The sequence below is a fragment of the Oncorhynchus kisutch genome, linkage group LG4, assembly GCF_002021735.2.
Source record: "Oncorhynchus kisutch isolate 150728-3 linkage group LG4, Okis_V2, whole genome shotgun sequence".
Lineage (NCBI taxonomy): Eukaryota > Metazoa > Chordata > Actinopteri > Salmoniformes > Salmonidae > Oncorhynchus > Oncorhynchus kisutch.
This window is the reverse complement of record NC_034177.2, coordinates 41,688,746-41,716,585: the sequence shown is the minus strand read 5'-3', so window position 1 is coordinate 41,716,585 and position 27,840 is coordinate 41,688,746. Positions and strand designations below refer to the sequence as shown.

At 42.1% G+C, this 27,840-nt stretch overlaps 1 protein-coding gene and 1 long non-coding RNA gene across 2 annotated transcripts; both read right to left on the bottom strand.

Moving 5' to 3' along the window:
- Positions 1-393: 393 nt before the first annotated feature.
- Positions 394-27,840, bottom strand: parp12a (poly (ADP-ribose) polymerase family, member 12a). The gene is made up of 12 exons (XM_020481033.2): positions 27,261-27,840; positions 26,253-26,388; positions 6,854-7,118; positions 6,641-6,778; positions 6,414-6,546; positions 3,811-3,979; positions 3,155-3,281; positions 2,889-2,985; positions 2,022-2,106; positions 1,809-1,939; positions 1,408-1,559; positions 394-1,303 (listed from the first exon to the last, which is right to left on the bottom strand). The coding sequence occupies exons 1-12, from the start codon at positions 27,575-27,577 to the stop codon at positions 1,047-1,049; spliced, it is 2,007 nt and encodes a 668-aa protein (XP_020336622.1). The 5' UTR covers positions 27,578-27,840; the 3' UTR covers positions 394-1,046.
- On the bottom strand, positions 20,783-22,386 carry LOC116373994 (uncharacterized). The gene is made up of 2 exons (XR_004209726.1): positions 20,963-22,386; positions 20,783-20,899 (listed from the first exon to the last, which is right to left on the bottom strand). It is a non-coding gene; the product is annotated as an uncharacterized LOC116373994 (long non-coding RNA).

Sequence of the window (27,840 nt, the reverse complement as noted above, 5' to 3'; positions counted from 1 at the left end):
CTGCACCTACCGGTTTCCATGATGTTAATATCTGCACCTACCGGTTTCCATGATGTTAATATCTGCACCTACCGGTTTCCATGATGTTAATATCTGCACCTACCGGTTTCCATGATGTTAATATCTGCACCTACCGGTTTCCATGATGTTAATATCTGCACCTACCGGTTTCCATGATGTTAATATCCTCACCTACCGGTTTCCATGGCCTCTCCAGTTGAAAAGCTTGGATATCACTGTGTATGGTATTTTAAGCTTGACTGTATACCTTTCTTACTCATGGGATGGTGTAACTTCTGTTGATTTGGAGAGTTGCTCTGCTATTTTATGTTTCATATGAGATGTGATCAACAAAAACAAAACAAAAATCTGGAAAATAATGTGTAACCAGTATAATTTCAGAAAATCTTTTTATGATTGAAAGGGAAAATGACATGCCATGGAAGAGTACATGCAATGGATGTTGAAATGGGACACCTCATTAATAAAGTTTTATTCCAGTATGTGCACACTGTATAACTTTGGAAGTTATACAGTTAACAGTATGCTATAATAATGCCATGTGATTTAAAAAAAATGCTTTTTTGTTTTACTGACAAGACATTTATATATTTTACACTTTGAAGAAATTACTCAACTACTTTAGCTAAAATGTATAAAAAAATTAAAATAAAATAAAAAGTAATGTTTTGTGTATGGTACACCACATATTGTACTTTCGTATTACAGAAATAAGGTTGATGTTTCATCTACCTGAGAAGAAAAAAACAGGTCATCATAATAAAAACCGTACACATCTGGTTACATAGGGCCTTTACACATTCATTGGCACTAAATCCTTTGACCTTGGTATAAGTCACCAAAATAGTAGTTTTGAACCCAGTAAAAGAAACCCCTAAACTGTTTTTATATCCTGAAGAATGATTTTCAAATAATTATCTCCCACCACTATAATAGATGCAAATGCAACGTGTCTAAAAACATACTTGATGACCACCCAATTACTCATTTTCATAAAAACATGATGCTACGCACTACTGTGGATTCTAGGAGTACTCAATGATGAATTCTGGGTAAATCTGCTGTTTCTCAAACACAACAAAAATGGCCGGGTTGCTTTCGGAGTCGACACAGCTGTCGTAGAGCGCCTTGCTGGTGCCTTTCTGAGGGGGGCGAAGGTAGTCCCTGTTTCCCTTAGTGAACTCCCCGACCAGCACCAGAGCCACAAACATGATCTTCTTGCCAGAGGCCGAAGACTTGGAGTATCTATTAGAGTACGAGGCATCTCTGGCAAAATAGCTTCCTGGAAAATAATCGTAAACATGTCAGAGTAAAACAAAAACATGCTTAAAAACATTCTCAGAAGCAGTGGATATTAGTCATTGATATAGCTGTATAAACATTCACCTTTGCCGTAATGTGATCCATGGATGCCACAGACCCTCCAGTCAAAGTTCTGTTCACAGATGGCATCTAAGATAGGCAGTTCTGTGCCGTGGAACAAGTGTCTCTCATCCACAAGTATCCCTCCATTCTTCACCTTCATCTGTTCCTTCTGCCTGGCCACAAACACACCAACCAACACATCCATGAGGAACTCCTATAAGTGGACAGTTTAAAAGCTAAATGTTCCCTCTGCACTCCAATGTTACCGTCTTTACCACTAAACCAAAACTAAGACAACTAAACCACAAGGGGTGGTAGAATTTCAGGTCTTAGAAAGATGGAGATGGCCTCAGTGTGCCATACTGAGACAGCTACAACTAATGTACAACTGTCTCACTACTACACTAACATAGTGTACATACCACTGGAAGACCCTCCAGAGTGAGGGGTTCTGGATCCTGTTGATTTTGTGGATGGTGCTGGTGGACATGGTACGTTTGAACAGACTCTGCACCATTTGGTACTCTGTCATCAGGCCTAAGACTGGAACCAGCTGAAGGAAACGGATGAATCATTTGGATTGTGATTGTGTGTGTGTGTGTGTAACCGTATCAGCATATTATGACTGGGAGTACCTTGTATGTGAAGTCAGGCAGGGCTTCCTTGTCCCAGTGTGGAGGGACAGACACAGTAGAAGAGCTGGTGCTCTCTGGAGATCCACTACCATGGAGACAGAAACACAGGAAGGTCAAAAAAGGAAGCTTTCTGTTTTGATTGATTCAGAGATATAACCATCAGGGCTTCCTCTACAAACCCTAACTACAACATTTCCACTTCAAAATCACTGCCCCTTTTGAAAGGGATAACATTTTAGATAACAAACTAGTAAACTTACGTTGTGGAAATTACCACCATGGACACCAGAAGTCAATCTTAAATCAATCATTCTTTATTAACAGCAAGCTGGAGAGGTCACGGTCAAACTTAGATGCATAAAGTACGGGTCTGAAGTGAGCTTCTATGGGGCAGTCCCGTTAGTTCTCTTATATACTGCTTACAGACGAGCTACATAGGCATGGTTCATAGGCTTGGTTCCTGCATGTGTCTGGCACCGTCTCCTATCTTAACTTATAGAACATATTCTGGGGGTTCTGCCAAAATGTCTGAGGAGGGAGTCATGACCGTCTCCCACAAATACCTCTACCCAGCACCTACAGGAACTCATGATTTTATGAGACAAGATGTACAGTTCAAGGCTCTCTCTTCAGACAACAGAGATTCCCTCACACTTGTACAATCTTTAGTAGTATTACGGTCAGTAAATATCCTGATGATGTTTTGAAGGAAAACATGAAATACTAAATCGCAATGAAAGATTTCGCTCTAAACGAAGAGCTATAACAGGCCCAGATGAGGAACTTGAGTTAAGGTGTGGGAGGACATTAACATTACATAGGCCTACAGTAGAGTCATGAAGGACAGTCATAATAGGCATACTGTACCTCTTCAGCTTGGCCTCCACATCCTGTCCAGAGAGAAAGCAGGGTCTCCTACGAACCTCTCTTTTGGTTTTGAATCTAACATTCTGCTGATACATCTCTGAAATAGAGAATCTATCAAAATGCATCTAGTATGACAAAACACAGTTTACGGGGTTGTTTACTGATGAACGTTTAACCAGGTAAGTTATTGAAAACAAATTATATTTTGTAATAATGGCAAATAGCTGCTCAAAGGCTACATAGTTGTCCCAAACTGTTTACGGTACCTTTGAAATAGAGAATGTACTGGTTATGGCCAGATCCAAATGGAATCTCGCTGTCCGAGTCAGCTTGGTATACATTCTCCAGGGTCTTGGAGGTGACAGAGGCCACTTTCCCCTTATCATCATACATCTACATAGAATACGAACAAAGCTCATATAAACCCACAATGAAAACATTCCCTAACACATTAAAACGGTACAACCAGCACTTATTCCTGTGTAGTAACACTGGTTACTATAGTAACAGCATTGCTCAACTCCATTGTCCATTAACTTAACAGAGAACTGAAAAACTTTACTTTATGCACAACCCAACCGCCAGAGACACACACACACACATACACACACATCACCCCCGAAGGGCTGGAAGCAAATGGGTCAGCCGCAGTGCAGTGCCAAAGGAGCAATTATAGGTGGTTAAGTGCCTTGCAAGGGCACAACGGCAGGTGATGGTTTCTAGGATAGTACAAACAACCCTCTGGTTGCAGGCTCATTCCGCACCAGATTTTCCTGTCTGAGCTGGAATTCACACCCTGCTTCTCGAACCACTGGGCTACCTTCCGCCAGTTATAATGCAGTTACTAAAGTACCACGTAACATGTTAATATAACGGTGTTGTTCTCTGAAGGACAGGAACTAGAAGTATTCATTGAACCAACCTCCTGGCCATACTCTATCCACTGTCCCAGCTCACCCGACCAGTACCACAGCCATTCTGTGGTAAGGATGAAGTGAGGAGGTTTGGTGACGGACGACACAGTGGACAGACGACGCACTGGAGACCTTCCACATGTCATGGTGAGGAAGTTCACTGGCTGGACACCTCCACTAGGGGCAACAGAGAGAGAATGCTGTACTCCAACAGTCAAATAAAAACACAACAGGTGTAGAATTTAACGGGAAACACTTACTTACGAGCCCTTTCCCAACAATGCAGAGATAAAAAGACAAAAAGGTCATATGTACATGTAGGTAGGGGTAAAGTGACTAGTCGCAGCAGCGTATGTGAAGAGTTAAAAAGTGTGTGTAAGTGTCTGTTTGTGGTGTCAATATGCGTGTGTGTGTGTATGTATGTTTTTGTGTGTGTGAGCATATGTAGTGTGTGTGTTGGGAGTGCCAGCGTAGTAGGTGTGAGCGTGTGGGTAGAGTCCAGTGAGTGTGCATAGAGCCGGTGCAAGAGAATCAGTGCAAATAAAAAGGGGCTCAATGATAATAGTCCATGTAGCCATTTGATTAATTGTTCAGCAGTCTTACAGCTTGGGGGTAGAAGCTGTTCATCAGTCTTACGGCTTGGGGGTAGAAGCTGTTCAGCAGTCTTACGGCTTGGGGGTAGAAGCTGTTCAGCAGTCTTACGGCTTGGGGGTAGAAGCTGTTCAGCAGTCTTACGGCTTGGGGGTAGAAGCTGTTCAGCAGTCTTACGGCTTGGGGGTAGAAGCTGTTCAGCAGTCTTACGGCTTGGGGGTAGAAGCTGTTCAGCAGTCTTACAGCTTGGGGGTAGAAGCTGTTCAGCAGTCTTACAGCTTGGGGGTAGAAGCTGTTAAGGAACCTTTTGGTCCCAGACTTGGCGCTCCGGTACCGCTTGCCATACGGTAGCAGAGAGAACAGTCTATGACTTGGGTGGCTAGAGTCTGACGATTTTTAGGGCCCTTCCTCTGACACCGCCTGGTATAAAGGTCCTGGATGTCATGGAGCTCGGCCCCAGTGATGTACTGGACCATACGAACTACCCTCTATAACGCCTTATGGTCAGATGCCAGGCAGTTGCCATACCAGGTGGTGGGTGATGCAGCAAGTCAAGATTCTCTCAATGGTGCAGTTGTAGAACTTTAAGGATTTGAGGGGCCCATGCCGATCTCTTCAGCCTCCTAAGTGGGAAGAGGCATCGTCGTGCCCTATTCACGACTGTGTTGATGTGTTTGGACCATGATAGGTCCTTAGTGATGTGGACACTGAGGAACTTGAAGCTCTCGACCCGCTCCACTACAGCCCTACCGTTGTGAACGGGGTTGTGCTCAACCCTCCATTTCCTGTAGTCTACGATCAGCTCCTTTTTCTTGCTGACGTTGAGGGAGAGGTAGTTGTTCTGGCAGTGTCTCTGGCCTCCTCCCTATAGGCTGTCTCATCATTGTCAGTGATCATGCCTACCACTGTCGTGTCATCGGCAAACATAATGATGGTGTTGGAGGGAGATGTTCAGTCTCAGGGTCCTTAGCTTACTGATGAGCTTGGAGGGCACTATAGTGTTGAATGCTGAGCTATAGTCAATGAACAGCTTTCTCACGTAGGTGTTCCTTTTGTCCATGTGGTAAAGGGCGGTGTGGAGTGCAATAGAGATTGCGTCATCTGTGGTTCTGTTGGTGTGGGTTTGAATTGATGGTGTTGATGTGAGCCATGACCAGCCTTTCGAAACATTTCATTGCTACAGATTAGTTCATTGCGACAGGTTATGTTGGTGTTCTTGGGCACAAGGACTATGGTGGGCTGCTTGAAACATGTATGTATTACAGACTGGGTCTGGGAGAGGATGAAAATATCAGTGAAGACATATGCCAGCTGGTCAGTGTATGCTCCAACTACATGTCTTGGTAATCCGTCTGTGAGTGTTGACCTGTTTAAAGGTCTTGGCTACAGAGAACATGATCACACAGTTGTCCGGAACAGCTGGAGCTCTCATGCATGGTTCAATGTTGCTAGCCTCAAAGCAAGCATTTCGACTTGTCTGGTAGGCTTGCGTCACTGGGCAGCTTACGGCTGGGTTTCCCTTTCAAGCCGTGATAGTTTACAAGCCCTACCACATCCGACGAGCGTCAGAACCGGTGTAGTAGGATTATATCTTAGTCTTGTATTGACACTGCTTGTTTGATGGTTTGTCTGAGGGTGTAGCGGAATTTCTTATAAGCGTCCGGATTAGTGTCCCACTCCAAGGCGGCAGCAGCTCTAGCCTTTAGCTCAGTAAGGACGTTTCCTTTAATCTATGGCTTCTGGTTGGTATATGTAGGTATGGCACTGTGGGGATGACATCGTCGATGCACTTATTAATGAAGCTGGTGACTGACGTGGTAAACTCCTCAATGCCATCGGATGAATCCCAGAACATATTCCAATCTGTGCTAGCGAAACAATCCGGTATTTTAGCATCCGCTTCATCGCACAACTTCCATATTGAGCACGTCACTAGTCGAGTGTTGTACATTAAATAGGATTTTGTTTGTATTTTAAAAAATGTTTAAAAAAATACCATCTGATATGATGACAACTGTACCTTGTATCTTTTGCTGGGATACAGTAGGCCTTTTCAATCTCCTCCACATTGGGCAGGTCTCTCCAAGTCACTCCATCTCTCTCTAAGATCTGCCATTTGTAAGGCAGGTGGTAGTGGATACGGACACACTTCTCTGACAGAACACACAGCCAAAGAAACACATGTAAACACTTCAAACACAGTACTGTAAACTAAAATGTTGATAAAGTAGGTTTAGTTCATGTTACCTTTGAAGCTGCAGTGTCTGCGGATGAAGAAGAGGCAGATTTCATTCCTGTCGGTCTCACTGATGGAGCGGGACGGAGGCTTACGAGAACGCTCTTTCCCAACTGGCTCTATGGCTGGAGCAGGGGAGGGTCCTACAACTAGACAGGACAAACACAGTTACTACATTATATTACAATGATATTTCCATTGATTCTACCTTGTCATTTCCTTACCAGATGGCTTTTCTTCGTGACTCTGACCGATGATGATGAATTTGTTATTGTAGATCTTGTCGAGGATGCTGATGTTCTTTTGGCTGAATCCTCTGCCATTTAGGATCTTCATGGTGGTGGCGTCAAATGTGTGGGCCCTCTTACATCCAGAACCAAACTTACAGTCTCCCTGGAGGAAGTGCAGGCAGAGGTGGAGGCTGGTGCAACTGGTTTTAAACTTGCAGGAGCCATGCTCACCAACACCCTTGTTGTAATGGGAGCAGATCTGGAAAGAGTTGAAAGGAGATGGTAAAACATCCAGATACACTGTAGACTACACTGTAGACTACATGCAAATCACATTTGGCAAGGCATTTGGCAAGGCATACTCGTTTTCCTCATTCAAGTAGGCCTACATGAATGCATGCATATCTATTGAAGTTGAAAAACAGGACTAACTGTGAATGTGAAACTTGCAAAAGCCAGTCACCCAGTCAACTGATTGGTACATGTCTAGCCCTGAAATAAGTGTGATATGTGTAACAATATGGCAGGTATACCTTTAAAATGGCAAGTAATCCAAGATAGGAAACAATTAGGCGGCCAGTACGATGCAAAACAATTCATTTAAATATTTACAGAGAATACATAAGTAGAAGCAGATCAGCCTATAGTTTACACATGTATCTGCATTTTTTTTTTGGCCCTTTTTTCTCCCCAATTTCATGGTATCCAATTGGTAGTAGTTAGTATTGTCTCATCGCTGCAACTCCCACGCGGACTCTGGAGAGGCGAAGGTCGAGAGCCATGCATCCTCCGAAACACAACCCAACCAAGCCGCACTGCTTCTTGACACAATGCACATCCAACCCGGGAGCCAGCCGCACCAATGTGTAGGAGGAAAAACCGTACACCTGGCGACCTGGTCAGCGTGCACTGCGCCCAGGATATCCCTGCTGGCCAAACCCTCCCTAACCCGGACAACGCTGGGCCAATTGTACACCGCCCCATGGGTCTCCCGGTCGCGGCCGGCTGCAACAGAGCCTGGACTCAAACCCAGAATCTCTGGTGGCACAGCTAGCCTTAGACCACTGCGCCACCTGAGAGGCCCTTGACTGAAGACCTTTTTAATGCCACTTGGAATGCAATATAATACAAATTCGGAGGTCTGTGCACACCACATAACTGCAAATATTCCCCTCCAGAAATTAGCCCATGTTGGCAAAAAGTAGCATGTTTAGGGCTCTCTCTTTCACCAAAGGCTATAGCCTACATGGCTCATATTATTAGGGAGGTGGCCTTTTTTTTTAGCAATGAGCATTCTCCTGTAACCTAACCGATGTACAGTAGTAGCATAGCGGTTAGGCTATAAATGGTTGAAGCATGGAGTTAACCATCTGCATTTGTTTAGGCTATCGCAATGGGCTAATCATTAGCTAGATCCCAATTTATAAGTGTTCAGAATGTTGGCTTCAATACCAATACCAGCTATACTGATACTCAATAACATACCAATACCACTGAACAAATGTCTTAAAGTCAAATATTACAGCACTGTTACTGTATAAAACCTGTGGTCAGCTCTCTGTCTGTGCAGGATTTTAATCCAGCCCTGCTTAAAAGGTCCTGTTGAGCAGTTGATTTGTAGAATACGGCGTGCTAGAGTGGGGCTGGAACAACAAGTCGACACCCAGTGGCTCTCCTGAAGGTAAATGCGCTATAACATTAGAACACTAGCCCACAACAAGCAGAAAATCTTAGAAATAATTCCCTCATTCAGTGAATCAGGTATCAGATGGCTATACCTCGAAGCAAGGTACTTAAGCGGGAGGGCTCTAGACTGACTTTTTCCAGGGCCAAGTAAGACATAGAAGACGTTAGTCATTTCATCTAACATGTTCAGGGAATGCATGGTGGATATGTGATGTGCAACATGTTAAATAGGATCAAGAATAATCTGATATACTTTTTGAAATGACATTTTTTTTCTTTTGTGCATATTGGCCAATTATTCTACATCATTTACCACCTGAGGAAGTGGGACCTCAAAACACATTAGCTAGATCGCCAACTCTAAATATGATATTGCTGCTAGATAGCAATGCAAGTGATGTAACATTACATTTAATGTCCTACAAAAACATTCCATTGGTAGGCTACATGATGTAGGCCTCTTCACTGCATATGGAGTGCTATGCTCCATTCCACTGGCGCATGATCTCAATTACATACTCCATTTGTAATGTGGTGTTATTTACTCTATATCGACAGTTTTGAAATAATGTTTAGAGTCGTATAAAGCTGAGACTCCTCTATTTTAACAGTACATTAGTTGTTTAAATAAAAGGTCTTACCCGCAATTACATTTCGAAATGTTGCTCAACTGTCAGTACGCTTCCGTTTATCTGCATCTCTCCCTTTATATCTTGTGCAAAGGGGGGAGCGGGAATGAGAGCCAGCTACAAAACAGGAACAGGGCCATAGCTGCGGGAAGTATACTTTTCAGGAGACTGACAAGATTTGGCATGGGTCCCCAGATCCTCAAAAAGTTACACAGCTGCACCATCGAGAGCATCCTGACCGTTTGCATCACCGCCTGGTATGGCAACTGCTCGGCATCTGACCATAAGGCGGTACAGAGGGTAGTGCGTACGGCCCAGTACATCACTGGGGCCAAGCTTCCTGCCATCCAGGACCTAAATTGTATACTAGGCGGTGTCAGAGGAAGGCCCATAAAATTGTCGAAGACTCCAGTCACCAAAGTCCTGGACTGTTCTATCTGCTACTGCACGGCAAGCAGTACCGGAGTGCCAAGTCTAGGTCCAAAAGGCTCCTTAACAGCTTCTACCCCCAAGCCATAAGACTGCTGAACAATTAATCAAATGGTCACCTGGACTATTACATTGATACCCTCCCCCTTTTGGTTTTTATACTGCTGCTACTCACAGTTTTATCTATGCATAGTCACTTTACCCCTACCTACATGTACAAATAACCTTGACTAACCTGTACATTGACCTGTACCGGTACTCTCTGTATATAGCCGCATTGTTATTTATTGTAACTTTTTAAAAATTGTTGTTGTTATTATAATATTTTTTTTTAACTTAGAGTAAGCAGGAATTAGGAGGATAGAATTATGGCCAGATTTGCCAAATGAGGGGCAAGGGTCAACTTTGTCCGCGTGCGTCTAAGTGTGTGAAGTGAAGGTGGTCCAGAGTTTTTTCCCCCCTCTGGTTGGACATGTGACATGCTGGTAGAAATGAGGTGAAACTGATTTAAGTCTGCCTACATTAAATTCCCCAGCCACTAGGAGCACACTTCTGGATGAGCATTTTCTTGTTTGCTTATGGTCTAATACAGCTCGTTGAGTGCGGTCTTAGTGCCAGCATCGGTTTGTGGTGGTAAATAGATGGCTACAAAAAATATAGATGAAAACTGTCTTGGTAGATAGTGTAGTCTACAGTTTATCATGAGGTACTTTACCTCAGGCAAGTAACATTTAGAGACTTTCTTAATATTAGACATTGTGCACCAGCTGTTATTGACAAATAGGCACACACCACCACCCCTCGTCTTACCGGATGAGGGTGATCGATCCTGCCGATGCACGGAAAATCCAGTCAACTGTATATTATCTGTGTTATTGTTCAGCCACGACTCAGTGAAACATAAGATATTACCATTTTTTTATGTCCCGTTGGTAGGATAGTCTCGAACGGTGCTCATCCAGCTTATTCTCCGGTACTCCGGTGATTCCACATTTGGCAATAGCACAGATGGTAGAGGCGGGTTACCCACTCGCCAACAAATCCTCACAAGTCATCTGCGCCCCCTGTATCTCCATCTTTTCTTCATGCGAATGATGGGGATTTGGGCCAGGTCAGGGAGCAACATTATATTCTTCAAATCAGACTCTGCATCTCAAGTCAGACACTGCATCTCAGTGCTTGAGGCGTCTCTACAGACCCTGGTTTGATTCCAGGCTGTATCACAGACGGGCTCCTCCCAATCGCACAATTGGCCCAGCATCTCCTGGGTTTGGCCGGTGTAGGCCATCATTGTAAATGAGAATTTGTTAACTGACTTGCCTAATTAAATAAAGGTAACGATTTTTCAAAAGGTTTATCTTAAAATCTAGGAAAATCAAAGTTCCAAAGGTTGGGCCTAATAGTGTATAAGGAGGTCATACAATACAAGTATTGTAATGATTCCTACAGTTTGTTGAAGATTAAAATAATATTTTCTAGTCTGTGGTGTGTAATGAGAAGCAACCAGATGCTGTACTTGACACATTTATGAAAATGCTTATTACAGTTACTAATAAGCATGCACCCATTAAGAAAGGGAATGTTAAAACTGAGGCAAAAGGAATGGAAAATAAGTTTGGCTGCATCGCTCTGGATGGGAAGCTGTTAGTTGACTAATGTGATGTTGTTGTTGAGTGGCTTCACTGCAAGTATATTGTATGTTTTAAATTTAAAAAAAAAATATATATATATATATAAAAGAAAAAGTCTGGCTGTACAGCCGATTGGTAAAGTACTGTAAATTGAGAAATCATGTGACTACACTGAACAAAAAGACGAAGAAACTTTACTATAAAATAAAGTACAATTATATCATGAATAATAGTAAAGCCTTAAAATAAAATTGTACGCAAAAAAACTCCATCATTCATTGAATCAGATGTCTCATTCAACACAAAGCCCAGTGATATTGCCAACTACTTTAAAAAACAATAATAGGCAAGATCAGCAAATGTAGGCATGAATCAAATCAAAATCAAATCAAATTTATTTGTCACATACACATGGTTAGCAGATGTTAATGCGAGTGTAGCGAAATGCTTGTGCTTCTAGTTCCGACAATGCAGTAATAACCAACAAGTAATCTAGCTAACAATTCCAAAACTACTACCTTATAGACACAAGTGTAAGGGGATAAAGAATATGTACATAAAGATATATGAATGAGTGATGCTACAGAGCGGCATAGGCAAGATGCAGTAGATGGTATCAAGTACCGTATATACATATGAGATGAGTATGTAAACAAAGTGGCATAGTTAAAGTGGCTAGTGATACATGTATTACATAAAGATGCAGTAGATGATATAGAGTACAGTATATACATATACATATGAGATGAATGTTGTAGGGTATGTAAACATTATATTAGGTAGCATTGTTTAAAGTGGCTAGTGATATATTTTACATCATTTCCCATCAATTCCCATTATTAAAGTGGCTGGAGTGGAGTCAGTGTGTTGGCAGCAGCTTACTTAATGTTAGTGGTGGCTGTTACACAGTCTGATGGCCTTGAGATAGAAGCTGTTTTTCAGTCTCTCGGTCCCAGCTTTGATGCACCTGTACTGACCTTGCCTTCTGGATGATAGCGGGGTGAACAGGCAGTGGCTCGGGTGGTGTAGGTATCCTGGACGGCAGGTAGTTTGCCCCCGGTAATGCGTTGTGCAGACCTCACTACCCTCTGTGCAGTTGCCGTACCAGGCGGTGATACAGCCCGCCAGGATGCTCTCGATTCGAGAAGTTTGTGAGTGCTTTTGGTGACAAGCCGAATTTCTTCAGCCTCCTGAGGTTGAAGAGGCGCTGCTGCGCCTTCTTCACGATGCTGTCTGTGTGGGTGGACCAATTCAGTTTGTCTGTGATGTGTACGCCGAGGAACTTAAAACTTACTACTCTCTCCACTACTGTTCCATCGATGTGGATAGGGGGGTGTTCCCTCTGCTGTTTCCTGAAGTCCACAATCATCTCCTTAGTTTTGTTGACATTGATTGTGAGGTTATTTTCCTGACACCACACTCCGAGGGCCCTCAACTCCTCCCTGTAGGCCGTCTCGTCGTTGTTGGTAATCAAGCCTACCACTGTTGTGTCGTCCGCAAACTTGATGATTGAGTTGGAGGCGTGCGTGGCCACGCAGTCGTGGGTGAACAGGGAGTACAGGAGAGGGCTCAGAATGCACCATTGTGGGGCCCCAGTGTTGAGGATCAGCGGGGTGGAGATGTTGTTGCCTACCCTCACCAGTTGAGATTGCATCGTCTGTGGACCTATTTGGGTGGTAAGCAAATTGGAGTGGGTCTAGGGTGTCAGGTAGGGTGGAGGTGATATGGTCCTTGACTAGTCTCTCAAAGCACTTCATGATGACGGAAGTGAGTGCTACGGTAGTCGTTTAGCTCAGTTACCTTAGCTTTCTTGGGAACAGGAACAATGGTGGCCCTCTTGAAGCATGGGGGAACAGCAGACTGGGATAGGGATTGATTGAATATGTCCGTAAACACACCAGCCAGCTGGTCTGCGCATGCTCTGAGGGCGCGGCTGGGGATGCCGTCTGGGCCTGCAGCCTTGCGAGGGTTAACACGTTTAAATGTTTTCCTCACGTCGGCTGCAGTGAAGAAGAGTCCGCATGTTTTGGTTGCGGGCCGTGTCAGTGGCACTGTATTGTCCTCAAAGCGGGCAAAAAAAGTTATTTAGTCTGCCTGGGAGCAAGACATCCTGGACATCCGTGACGGGGCTGGTTTTCTTTTTGTAATCCGTGATTGACTGTAGACCCTGCCACATACCTCTTGTGTCTGAGCCGTTGAATTGAGATTCTACTTTGTCTCTATACTGACGCTTAGCTTGTTTGATTGCCTTGCGGAGGGAATAGCTACACTGTTTGTATTCGGTCATGTTTGGGGCGGCAGGGTAGCCTAGTGGTTAGAGAGTTGGACTAGTAACCGGAAGGTTGCAAGTTCAAACCCCAAGGTACAAATCTGTCGTTCTGCCTCTGAACAGGCAGTTAACCCACTGTTCCTAGGCCGCCATTGAAAATAAGAATTTGTTCTTAACTGACTTGCCTGGTTAAATAAAGGTAAAATAAATAAAAAAATTCCGGTCACCTTGCCCTGATTAAAAGCAGTGGTTCGCGCTTTCAGTTTCATGCGAATGCTGCCATCAATCCACAGTTTCTGGTTTGGGAATGTTTTAATCGTTGCTATGGGAACGGCATCTTCAACGCACGTTCTAATGAACTCGCACACCGAATCAGCGTATTCGTCAATGTTGTTGTTTGACGCAATACGAAACATATCCCAGTCCTGGAGTGTGGAATCAGATTGGTCGGACCAGCGTTGAACAGACCTCAGCACGGGAGCTTCTTGTTTTAGTTTCTGTCTGTACGCAGGGAGCAACAAAATGGAGTTGTGGTCAGCTTTTCCGAAGGGAGAGCGGGGCAGGGCCTTATATGCATCGCGGAAGTTAGAATAGCAATGATCCAAGGTTTTTCCAGCCCTGGTTGCGCAATCGATATGCTGATACAATTTAGGGAGTCTTGTTTTCAGATTAGCCTGGTTAAAATCCCCAGCTACAATGAATGCAGCCTCAGGATATGGATTCCAGTTTGCACAGAGTCAAATAAAGTTTGTTCAGAGCCATCGATGTGTCTGCTTGGGGGGTGGGAATATATACGGCTGTGATTATAATCGAAGAGAATTCCCTTGGTAGATAATGCGGTCGACATTTGATTGTGAGGAACTCTAAATCAGGTGAACAGAAGGACTTGAGTTCCTGTATGTTGTTGTGACCACACCACGTCTCGTTAACCATGAAGCATATGCCCCCGCCCCTATTCTTACCAGAAAGATGTTTGTTTCTGTCGGCGCGATGCGTGGAGAAACCAGCTGGCTGCACCGACTCCGATAGAGTCTCTCCAGTGAGCCATGTTTCCGTGAAGCAAAGAACGTTACAGTCTCTGATGTCCCTCTGGAATGCTACCCTTGCTCTGATTTCATCAACCTTGTTGTCGAAAGACTGGACATTGGCGAGAAGTATGCTAGGGATTGGTGCACGATGTGCCCGTCTCCGGAGTCTGACCAGAAGACCGCTCCGTTTCCCCCTTTTACGAAGTCGTTTTTTTGGGTAGCCGGCTGGGATCCATTCTGTTGTCCTGGATGAAAGGCAGAACACAGGATCCGCTTCGCGAGAGACATTCTTGGTCGTACTGATGATGGTTGAGTTGACGCTGCTCTTATATTCAGTAGTTCTTCTCGACTGTATGTAATGAAACCTAAGATGACCTGGGGTACCAATGTAAGAAATAACACATAAAAAACAAAAAACTGCATAGCTTCCTAGGAACGCGAAGCGAGGCGGCCATCTCTGTCGGCGCCGGAACAACATGTGACCGACCGGCTCGATTCCGTCTATTGATTCTGTCTTATGTAGAAACATTTGAAATTGTGTTTATTTTTTACATTGGATCACACACTACAGTTGAGGAACAATGTGAAAGTAATTCTGTCTTTGAAAGTTTATCAACTTCACTTTTGAGAAAATGGCCTTTGACTAAATGTTTTGTTACACCTACTGGAAAGCTCTTCTTTGTCAACACCTATTCAGCACGTTCACACTCTCTTAAGCTGTAGCCCCACCCATCTCTGTAAAGTGTTGATCCGAAAATTCTGTTCTAACAACAGTAGTCAAGCACCCAAGCTAACTGGCTAACGTTGGCTAGCTAATTCCAGACACAAATGAGAGAATCGCACTGACCATTTCACTCGCCCCAGCAGAGCTAGTTAGGCTGTTATGTTATCTAGAGCGTTTGTGACTGCAACTGTGCTGCTGGAAACAATTTATGCCTTTTTGCCAACTTTTACTGACACCGGCCATATTGAACGGGTGTTGAGCGTACGTTAATTCGTCAGTTATTTTGAGCTCTGGCACACTCAGACCAGAGTACTCTGAAATTGGAATTTAGCAGTTGTGTCTATCAACAGCTGTTGCAGTGACATCATGAGCATTCTATTGAAATGGATACTTGCATATTGGAGTCTTTTGTTAAGGCATGTAGCTAGCTAGCTAAACAATTAACCATAATCTCAACTCATGACGTTACTACCCTGCATGAATCTGCAGGTAGCTAACCAACCAGATTCAATGTTAGCTAGCTAACATTAGGCTATAACTAAACAAAGCAAATGGCGCCGAGAACCAAATAATATTACTACACAGATCATACACGTAACGTTAGCTAGCGAGCCAGCCAGCTAATGTTAGCTAGCTAGCTAACAGTACACTAACTTTAAATGAAAACAACTATGACAAAATTAGAAATGTGTAATATCTGAAAATGTAGCTAGCTAGACTATCTTACATATACATTTTACGTATACATGGATGGACGCTTCTCCCTCTGTCACTGATGCCACTATTATTATGAACCTACACATCCATGCATATCTGACCAAATTATGAAAGACAAGCATTGTAATTCAGAATTACGTAAAGGGTGTGGAAAAAAAGAAGAATTGTCTAACAATGACACGACACCTGAGTCTGACAACATGGACTGAAAATTACTGCGAATGAGTGGAGAATATTGCCATCTCTTCCATCTAAGCCTACAGGAAAGTGTGTGCACTCAGGCCTGGCGGGAAGCAAAGCACACTTTACTGGTTCAAACAGCCGACCAATCAGCCTGTTCCCCACCCTTAGTAAACTATTGGAAATAGTTTAACCAGATAATTTGTTTACTGTGAAATACAATGCTAACAACAGATTTTCAGAATGCTTATAGGGAAGGGCATTCAATATGTACAGCACTTACACAAATGGCTGATGATTGGCTGACAAATTGATAATAAATGATTGTGGGAGTGGTTTTGTTAGACTTCAGTGCAGCTTTTGACATTATCGATCATAATCTGCTGCTGGAAAAACTTGTGTTATGGCTTTACATCCCCTGCTATAATGACCTGTCAGTGACTCTGGGCAAAGCCTGTGTGTCTATGTATGCTGATTAGAGGTCGACCGATTAAATTGGAATGGACGATTAATTGGGGCCGATTTCAAGTTTTCATAACAATTGGAAATCGGTATTTTTGGGCGGTGATAAAAATAAAAAAAACTTTATTTAATCTTTATTTAACTTGGCAAGTCCGTTAAGAACACATTCTTATTTTCAGAGACAGACTAGAAATGGTGGGTTAACTGCCTCGTGTAAATATGTCGTTCTGCCCCTGAACCTTGTCAGCTCGGGGGTTCCAATCTTACAACATTACAGTTAACTAGTCCAACGCAATAATGACCTGCCTCTCTCGTTGCACTCCACAAGGAGACTGCCTGTTACACAAATGCAGTAAGCCAAGGTAAGTTGCTAGCTAGCATTAAACTTCTCATAAAAAAACAATCAATCATAATAGTTAACTACACGTGTCCTTCGTTGCATATAATCTGACTGAGCATACAAGTATCTAAGTATCTGACTGAGCGGTGGTAGGCAGAAGCAGGCGCGTAAACATTCTTTCAAACAGCACTTTCGTGCGTTTTGCCAGCAGCTCTTCGTTGTGCGTCAAGCATTGTGCTGTTTATGACTTCAAGCCTATCAACTCCCGAGATGAGGCTGGTGTAACCGAAGTGAAATGGCTGGCTAGTTAGCCTGCGCTAATAGTGTTTCAAACTTCACTCGCCCTGAGCCTTGGGGTGGTTGTTTCCCTTGCTCTGCATGGGTAACCCTGCTTCGATGTGGTGGCTGTTGTAGTAGTGTTGCTGGTTCGAGCCCAGGGAGGAGCGAGGAGATGGACAGAAGCTATACTGTTACACTGGCAATACTAAAGTGACTATAAGAACATCCAATAGACAACGGTTAATTAAATACAAATGGTATAGAGGGAAATAGTCCTATAATAACTACAACCTAAAACTTCTTACCTGGGAATATTGAAGACTGTTAAAAGGAACCACCAGCTTTCATATGTTCTCATGTTCTGAGCAAGGAACTGAAACGTTTCTTACATGGCACATATTTTACATGGCACATATTGCACTTTTATTTTCTTCTCCAACACTTTGTTTTCGCATTATTTAAATCAAATTGAACATGTTTCATTATTTACTTGAGGCTAAATTGATTTTATTTATGTATTATATTAAGTTAAAATAAGTGTTCATTTAGTATTGTTGTAATTGCCGTTGTTACAAATCCATAAAAAAATATAATAATTTTAAAAAATGTAATTAAATTTAAAAAAAACGGCTTTTTTGGTCCTCCAATAATCGGCGTTGAAAAATCATAATCTGTCGACCTCTAATGCTCATGACTCAACACATCAGCTACCAAAGCAAATTAAATCACTGCAACACTTTGAGCTGCAGTCAGTTTCAGAATGTGTGGCAAGAAATAAGTTAGTCCTAAATATTTCTAAAACTAAAAGCATTCTTTTTGGGACAAATCGTTCACTAAACCTCAACTAAATCTTGTAATGAATAATGTGGAAATTGAGCAAGTTGAGGAGACTAAACTGCTTTGAGTAACCCTAGTTTGTATCCTGTCATGGTCAAAACATATTGATGCAAAAGTAGCCAAGATGCGGAGTGGTCCGTCCATAATAAAGTGCTGCTCTGCCTTCTTAACAGCGCTATCAACAAGGCAGGTCTTACAGACCATACTGTAGTTTTGTTGCACCTGGACTACTGTCTAGTCGTGTGGTCAGGTGAGGGACTTAAATGTACACAGAGCTAACATTAAGGTCTGTCCATGTTAAACTTTCCTGGCTCAAAGTAGAGGAGAGATTGACTTCATCACTACGTGTATTGTGAGAAGTATTGACATGTTGAATGCACCGAGCTGTCTGTTTAAACTACTGGCACAAGACATGTCACCACAGGTCTGTTCACATTCCCCGAGGTCAGAACAAAGTATGGGAGGCGCACAGTACTATTCCACATCAAGTAACTCATGCAAGCAGTAAATAATATTTTTTTTAAATATGAAAATTAATCTTATGTAACAGCGGGGAATGTGAAGAGACAACACACACACAGATTTTGTGTTGTAGATATGTGGTAGTAGAGTAGTGGCCTGATGGCACACACTTAATGCTTTGTGAAATGTAATGTAATTAATAGTATATACACCACCGTTCAAAAGTTGAGTCACTTAGAAATGTCCTTGTTTATTATAAATTTCCTTTATCCATTAAAATAACATCAAATTGATCAGAAATAGTGTAGACATTGTTAATGTTGTAAATGACTATTGTAGCTGGAAACAAGATTTTTTTATGGAATATGTACATAGGCGTACAGAGGCCCATTATCAGCAACCATCACTCCTGTATTCCAATGGCACGGTGTGTTAGCTAATCCAAGTTTATCATTTTAAAAGGCTAACTGATCATTAGAAAACCCTTTTGGAATTATGTTAGCACAGCTGAAAACTGTTGTTCTGATTAAAGAAGCAATAAAACTGTCCTTCTTTAGACTAGTTGAGTATCTGGAGCATCAGCATTTGTGGGTTTGATTACAGGCTCAAATTGGCCAGAAACAAATACATTTCTTCTGAAACTCGTCAGTCTATTCTTGTTCTGAGAAATTAAGGCTATTCCATGCGAGAAATTGCTAAGAAACTGAAGATCTTGTAAAACGCTGTGTACTACTCATTTCACAGAACAGGGCAAACTGGCTCTAACCAGAATAGACAGAGGAGTGAGAGGCCCCGGTGCACAACTGAGCAAGGGGACAAGTACATTAGTGTCTAGTGTGAGAAACAGACGCATCACAAATCCTCAACTGGCAGCTTCATTAAATAGTACCCAGTCTTAACGTCAAACAGTGAAGAGGCGACTCCGGCATGCTGGCCTTCTAGGCAGAGTTGCAAAGAAAAAGCCATATCTCAGACTTTTCTTTTTATTGGCCAGCTGGGCAAAATAACACAGATACTGGACAGAGGGAGATTGGGAAAAAAAGTGTTATGGACAGACGAACCTAAGTTTGAGGTGTTTGGATCACAAAGAAGAACATTCGTGAGACGCAGAAAAAAATGAAGATGCTGGAGGAGTGCTTGACACCATTTGTCAAGCATGGTGGAGGCAATGTGATGGTCTGGGGGTGATTTGGTGTTGGTAAAGTGGGAGATTTGTACAGGGTAAAATGGATCTTTAAGAAGAAAGGCTATCACTCCATTGTGCAACGCCATGCCATACCCGGTAGATGGCACTTAATTGGAGCCAATTTCATCCTACAACAGGACAATGACCCAAAGCACAGCTCCAAACTATGCAATACCTATTTAAGGAAGAAGCAGTCAGCTGGTATTGTGTCTATAATGGAGTGGCCAATCACTAGATGTCAACCCTATTGAGCTGTTGTGGGAGCAGCTTGACTGTATGGTAAGTAAGAAGTGCCCATCAAGCCAATCCAACTTGTGGGAGGTGCTTCAGGCAGCATGGGGTGAAATATCTTCAGATTACCTCAACAAATTGACAACTAGAATGCCAAAGGTCTGCAAGGCTGTAATTGCTGCAAATGGAGGATTCTTTGACAAAAGCAAAGTTTGAAGGACAGTTATTATTTCAATTAAAAATCATTATTTATAACCTCGTCAATGTCTTGACTATGTTTCCTATTCATTTTGCAACTCATTTCATGTATGTTTTCACGGAAAACAAGGACATTTCTAAGTGACTCCAAACTTTTGCACGGTAATGTAACTGCCTTAATGTTGCTGGACCCCAGGAAGAGTAGCTGCTGCCTTGGTAGCAGGTGATGGGGATCCATAATCAATACATATAAAACAGGCATTGAACACTGGTCACTTTAATAATGTTTACATGTACCATTTTACCCACTTCATATGTACAGCATATAACGTATTCTAGTCAAGACTCATCTTATATAATTACTGCTGTAGAACTTCTCTATTCATATACTTTCCATACTGTATACACACCATCATACAGTATGTAGACATTCTAAACAGTGTTTTGATAACTTTCAAGTCTAACAGTTCCATGAATAAGCCATACTTCACATTATACTTTAAAAGTAGTTCTGCTGATATAACAGTGTGCAAATATTATACCTTCATGTATGGTGTTCCGTATTAGACAGGACTTCCCTGACATGTTTGAAGAACATACAGTACAATTCGATTCAATAATAACAAAAGACGACAGAAAGTAATAGATGTGTCTTGTTTAATTGTCTTGCAAGGTCTCTCCCAATACAGTCATCAGTATCAACCTTTCTTTCAGTCAAAGGACTCCATTTAAAAATAATCTATTCTGCCCATCTGTGGAAAAACAAGGAAGAGTATTACTAAACACTTGTGATATACTGTCTTATTAGTAATCACCTTCTGAGGTGTTTGCCAATGCCTGATGGGCATGGCAGAGTAGATCAGCTCCAGGCCACTCATCATAGATACTGGTCATGAAGGAGCCTGACTTCAGCTCCTATATCACACAGACAGGCACCATACAGTCATAGAAGCCAACACTAAACACACGGTTGAACATAGCTGTGAATTAGGATCTCTGATTGGCTAATTCACAAGGGACACGTGCCAGCATGGCACTGACTGGTTGGCATTACTCACTCAGGCCCAGGAGCAATGTTCCCTCAAAGCTGCAAGCGCAGGCGAGCAGCTTCCCTTGACTGCTGTGCAGAAGTAGTAACAGCCCACTCAGAGAAGCACTAGAGTGAACTTCAACTTTCTAGAGTTTTACGTTTCGCTCTAGTGTGGGAATTGTGATCGAATCACTTTCAATGTTACATACCAAAACGAACATAGTATGCAAAGAGATTTTCTTGTAGGCAGAGTGCATTGGAGTAGGATTCTATTGCATTGACAGGCACAGACCAGTGCACCATAACCAGTAAGAGCTGCAGTCGGCCTATATGTAAATATCCATTGCCATATATGGATCTGTGCCATTTCCTTTAAACTGGACTGTTGTTTAGGCTACAGCATGAGCGGTAGTGAGTAGATGCGCTTGTTTTGCGACGAAAGCGAGAGCTGCATGTAGCCACGTGCACGTTTTTTCATATTCTAAACTAGTAGGCGAGTTATTAGCCCAGTTATAGCTCATTTCTAGTCAATAATGGGGGAGTGATTTCTTCATACAAGAGCACAAAATGTGTGCATTTCTAGCCATCTTTGAAAAGCTAGCCAGGTAAAGAGCTTTTTTGTGTCTTAAAATGGGCAGTGTTGTATTTTGAGACTTTTTGAATGCTAAGTAGCCAACAGGCAGAACGTAGCATGATCTCTTGATTCTCTGTAATAAATGGTATGGCAATAATAATGATCTTTATTTTGAAAGTAGTTTCTTGCATCAAACAACATTTTCAGTCATGTCCTTCTCTGAAAGACAAGTGGATAAGCAGGTTAATGTCAAGCCTGCATGTGTTTTTCCAAAGGTCTCTACATTGAACACCACACATTGGTTGCACCGGAAGTTGCACAAATTCGCTCAGTGCATAATTTTTTTTTTGGGGGGGGGGGCATTGCCCAATAGTAGTCCATTGGCACAGTGGAAGCGGACAACACAGCACTGATTACATTATAAATGGTGTTTAGGTGAATTCCAGGACGGACCACGATGCTGCTGAACAACAAATCCACCAGGTTTTGTATGTGGCCTGTGAATTAAAGATCATCACTCAAACATATAGTAAGAAAATAAATCTAGTTTAGAAGTAATGTACAGTACCAGTCTAAAGTTTGGACACACCTATTCATTCCAGGGGTTTTCTTTATTTTTTGCATTGTAGAATAATAGTGAAGTCATCAAAACAATGAAATGACAAATGTGGAATCATGTTCTGTATACTTCCGGCCCTTCTTTGGACACTGTGTTAACAACCCTCCAGGCAAGCTTCAATGCCATACAACTCTCCTTCCGTGGCCTCCAATTGCTCTTAAATACAAGTAAAACTAAATGCATGCTCTTCAACCGATCGCTACCTGCACCTACCCGCCTGTCCAACATCACTACTCTGGACGGCTCTGACTTAGAATACGTGGACAACTACAAATACTTAGGTGTCTGGTTAGACTGTAAACTCTCCTTCCAGACCCATATCAAACATCTCCAATCCAAAGTTAAATCTAGAATTGGCTTCCTATTTCGCAACAAAGCATCCTTCACTCATGCTGCCAAACATACCCTTGTAAAACTGACCATCCTACCAATCCTCGACTTTGGCGATGTCATTTACAAAATAGCCTCCAATACCCTACTCAACAAATTGGATGCAGTCTATCACAGTGCAATCCGTTTTATCACCAAAGCCCCATATACTACCCACCATTGCGACCTGTACGCTCTCGTTGGCTGGCCCTCGCTTCATACTCGTCGCCAAACCCACTGGCTCCATGTCATCTACAAGACCCTGCTAGGTAAAGTCCCCCCTTATCTCAGCTCGCTGGTCACCATAGCATCTCCCACCTGTAGCACACGCTCCAGCAGGTATATCTCTCTAGTCACCCCCAAGACCAATTCTTTCTTTGGCCGCCTCTCCTTCCAGTTCTCTGCTGCCAATGACTGGAACGAACTACAAAAATCTCTGAAACTGGAAACACTTATCTCCCTCACTAGCTTTAAGCACCAACTGTCAGAGCAGCTCACAGATTACTGCACCTGTACATAGCCCACCTAAAATTTAGCCCAAACAACTACCTCTTTCCCAACTGTATTTAATTTTTATTTATTTATTTATTTTGCTCCTTTGCACCCCATTATTTTTTTATTTCTACTTTGCACATTCTTCCATTGCAAAACTACCATTCCAGTATTTTACTTGCTATATTGTATTTACTTTGCCATCATGGCCTTTTTTTGCCTTTACCTCCCTTCTCACCTCATTTGCTCACATTGTATATAGACTTGTTTATACTGCATTATTGACTGTATGTTTGTTTTTACTCCATGTGTAACTCTGTGTCGTTTTATCTGTCGAACTGCTTTGCTTTATCTTGGCCAGGTCGCAATTGTAAATGAGAACTTGTTCTCAACTTGCCTACCTGGTTAAATAAAGGTAAAATAAATAAATAAAAAATGTAGCAACCAAAAAAGGTGTTAAACATGAATATATTTTTTACATTTGAGATTCTTCAAAGTAGCCACCCTTCACAGTTTTGCACCCTCTTGGCATTATCTCAAACAGCATCATGAGGTAGTCACCTGGAATGCAGTTCAATTAACAGGTGTGCCTAGTTCAAAGTAAATATGTGGAAATTCTTTCCTTCTTAATGCATTTGAGCCAATCAATTGTGTTGTGAAAAGGTAGGGTTGGTATGCAGAAGAAAGCCCTATTTGGTAATTGACAAAGTCCGTGGGGCGGCAGGGTAGCCTAGTGGTTAGAGCGTTGGACTAGTAACCGAAAGGTTGCAAGTTCGAATCCCCGAGCTGACAAGGTACAAATCTGTCGTTCTGCCCCTGAACAGGCAGTTATAACCCACTGTTCCTAGGCCGTCATTGAAAATAAGAATTTGTTCTTAACTGACTTGCCTAGTAAAATAAAGGTAAAAAAATATACATACATATATATATATAATAGCAAGAACAGCTAAAATAAGCAATGATAAAGTAATGATGGACTGTCGTTTTCAGACATGAAGGTCAGTCAATCCGGAACTTTGAAAGTTTCTTCAAGTGCAGTCGCAAAAACCATCAAGAGCTATGATGAAACTGGCTCTCATGAGGCCCGCCACAGGAAAAGAAGGATAAATTCATTAGAGTTAACTGTACCTCAGATTGCAGCCCAAATAAATGCTTCAGAGTTCAAGTAACAGACAACTCAACATCAACTGTTCAGATGAGACTTTGTGAATCAGGCCTTCATGGTCGAAATGCTGCAAAGAAACCACTATTAAAGGACACCAATAAGAAGAGACTTGCTGGGGCCAAGAAAAATGAGCAATGGACATTAGACCTGTGGAAATCTGACCTTTGGTCTGATGAGTCCAAATTTGAGATTTTGGGTTCCAACCGCTGTGTCTTTGTGATGCAGAGTAGGTGAATGGATGATCTCTGCATGTGTGGTTCCCACCGTGAATCATGGAGGAGGTGGTGTGATGGTGCTTTGCTGGTGACACTGTCTGGTGACACTGCGATTTATTTAAATTCAAGGCACACTTAACCAGCATGGCTACCACAGCATTCTGCAGCAATACGCCATCCCATCTGGTTTGTGCTTCGTGGGACTATCACTTGTTTTTCAACAGGACAATGACCCAACACACCTGCAGGCTGTGTACGGACTATTTGACCAAGAAGGAGTGATGGAGTTCTGCATCAGATGACATGGCCTCCACAATCACCCAATCTCAACCCAATTGAGATGGTTTGGAAGGAGTTGGACCACAGAGTGAAGGAAAAGCAACCAACAATTGCTTAGCATATGTGAGAACTCCTTCAAGACTGTTGAAAAAGCATTCCAGGTGAGCTGGTTGAGAGAATGCCAAGAGTGTGGAAAGCTGTCATCAAGGCAAAGGGTGGCTACAATTTTTGGTTAACTACATTATTCCATGTGTGTTATTTCATAGTTTTGATGTCTTCACTGTTATTCTACAATAGTAAAAATAAAGAAACACCCTTGAATTAGTAGGTGTGTCCAAACTTTTGACTGGTACTGTATATGCTAAAAGAGGGCCTGCAACTATAGAATTGATGCTTGCTGATATATTTTGCCATTTGCTTTCAGAGCCATGGCTGTATTTGTAGTAGACAAGTACCACCCGTCATTTATTTTTTACATGATAAACGTTTATGAGAGCAGGCATGTTGTTTTCGGTTAGCAGACGAAGCACCCGAATGCTAGCTAGCTAGCTACCTTAGCAAATTCTGGTTAGTTATCATACTGTACCTTTGTCTGAGTTGAAATCAGTTGGATAGCTAGCTAACGTTAGTTAGTTCATGTTAGCTAGCCAGTTCAAGTTGAATCATTATTGAAAGCAAGCTGGCGACATCCTATGATTAGCTAGCCTCCAAGTGCCTGCCCTGTATTGACCCTGAATGCCAATGGCCTACAGGTAGCTGTTGTTAGCAAGGTAGCTAGCTACAGTATCATTCCCATTTAATCTCATAGCTAGGCTGGCTCGCTAGCATTATCAAATAATGTATAACCAAAAGTAGATACTAGCTAGCTAATAACAGCGATTTACTTAGCTAATATACTCACCAACATCAGTGGTTTGACAGTTGATAGGCATCAGAAATGACTGTCATATGTAATCAATTCCTGGCCATCTGGCAATATTGTTGAAATGCATGGAAGTTGGCATCAGCTTTATGGAAGCCCATTTTCACTCCTATTTGCAGAGCGAAATGTGCGTGCATTGCACTCATGCAGACTTGACAACAAAATGTCCACATGGCAACCCTCTAGTAAGTCGCGATGAACTCACAATTTTGACACTATAATTCATGTTTGACTCATATCGATGCCATATAGGCCATTTAAAACCAGAGAAGTTGATTCTAAAGGCCAGTTGACCTTTAATAAACAGTATGGCAGAAATTCCAGCTATTACAGAGTAAGGAGGTGACCTTACAGTATTACCTTACTGCTAACCTTCCCAGTAACCTATCCAATCTTTTTAGATCCACTAATTGGTAGAGGTCATTTTGGGAGCCACCCACCTCAGGCATCAGGTAGGGGTCGTTCTGCAGCAGTAGTGGAAACAGCTCTGCCTCCCCCAGCTCATGGTGATCCACACTCCTTATAAGAGCTGTGTTGTGTGGGGAATCTAGACTGTGGGCATTTTTGCACTTGTTCCTTGAGTTTAAAGAGAAATGCGAACAATGTAAGTACATTGACAAAAGATCAGCAAATTAAACCAAGACAACAGAAGATTCACATGACTAACTTTCAAGCATTAGTCAGGTCAACAAATGCTGTTGGCTCCTCAGCAAAAATGTTGTTGTTATATCTATTCACTAACTAGTCCAATCAAAGCTTATGATATCTGATACTCATTGCTTGAGATATCAAATAAATTAGTCACAGGGCCAGTTACAACAGGTGTGTTTGTGGTCAAATTGTAACAATATCAGATTCTACACCCGAATTATCAACAGACATTACTAAATTCGGTTTACCATTTAGGTAAAAATGTTTTTATATTGGATATTCAGTTCTCTCTGTCAATAGCACGTAAACAAATCGTGCCGTGACTATGAAAATGATATTCTGAATCAAGGGATGGAGAAAAATCCACACCTTTTTTGTTGTTGAAATGTAGATTTTATTTTTCTGGATTTCAATCTTCAATAGCTCTTAAATAAAGCGTGCCGTGACTTTTAAAATTATATATCCTGGATCATGGGAAGATGGGAGAAAACTCAATCCTCCATCTCCCTTGATTCAGAACACATGATTTTCATAGTCACGGCACGCTTTGTTTTAAGAACTATTCAAGATTTTAATTCAATTTTTGTTATTAAAAATAAAAGTAGTGGATTGTTCTCCATTCACCGGATACAGAATATACCATTTTTATAGCTATCAATAGCTATTGATGAGAGAACCGAATATCCAATATAAAACTAATTTGACCTCAGTATTTACCTATGATATAAAACATCTGCAGTTCCACTATGAGATAAAAAACATAATGTTTATATAGTCTCACAGAACATGACACCTACCCGAACCTGCAGTTACCGCATACAAAGTATCTGCACAAGTGTAAGTTCTCGCAATGAAGACAATCGCCAGGAGGGCTTTGACAGACTCGCAGTGAAGTCTTTGCAACAATAACACTGTTCTGGCTCATAGCGAGACGCGAGGCCTTTCCTTCGCCTTTACTGATGGCATATTTTCCTCTGTCACAAAGTATTCCAAGTAGGACGTCATCTGAAACAGTGAACTTTTGACCAACGATCCGGTCAAGCTGCTTGAAGTCCAAGCATCCTTGATTTCCACACAGAATTTGTGTTACATATCGAGACACGACAGAAGACATCGTGTTTCGGTCGGGGAAATTATATTATATGATCCTCACCTCACCCAATTTGCAATTGGGCGTCAGTCACGCTTCCGGAGAAACGAAACTCAAAGTCAAAGCCCTTTAAACCTGGTTCCACAGGATTTCACAGCCATAACGTCAAAACGTTCTATAATATTGTAAAAATTAATGAAAACAATATAATTCTGTCTTTTTGGTTAGCAGTGAGGTTAAGGTTAGGTTTAACATTTAAAGTAGAAATAGGCGGGGTTTATGACTGT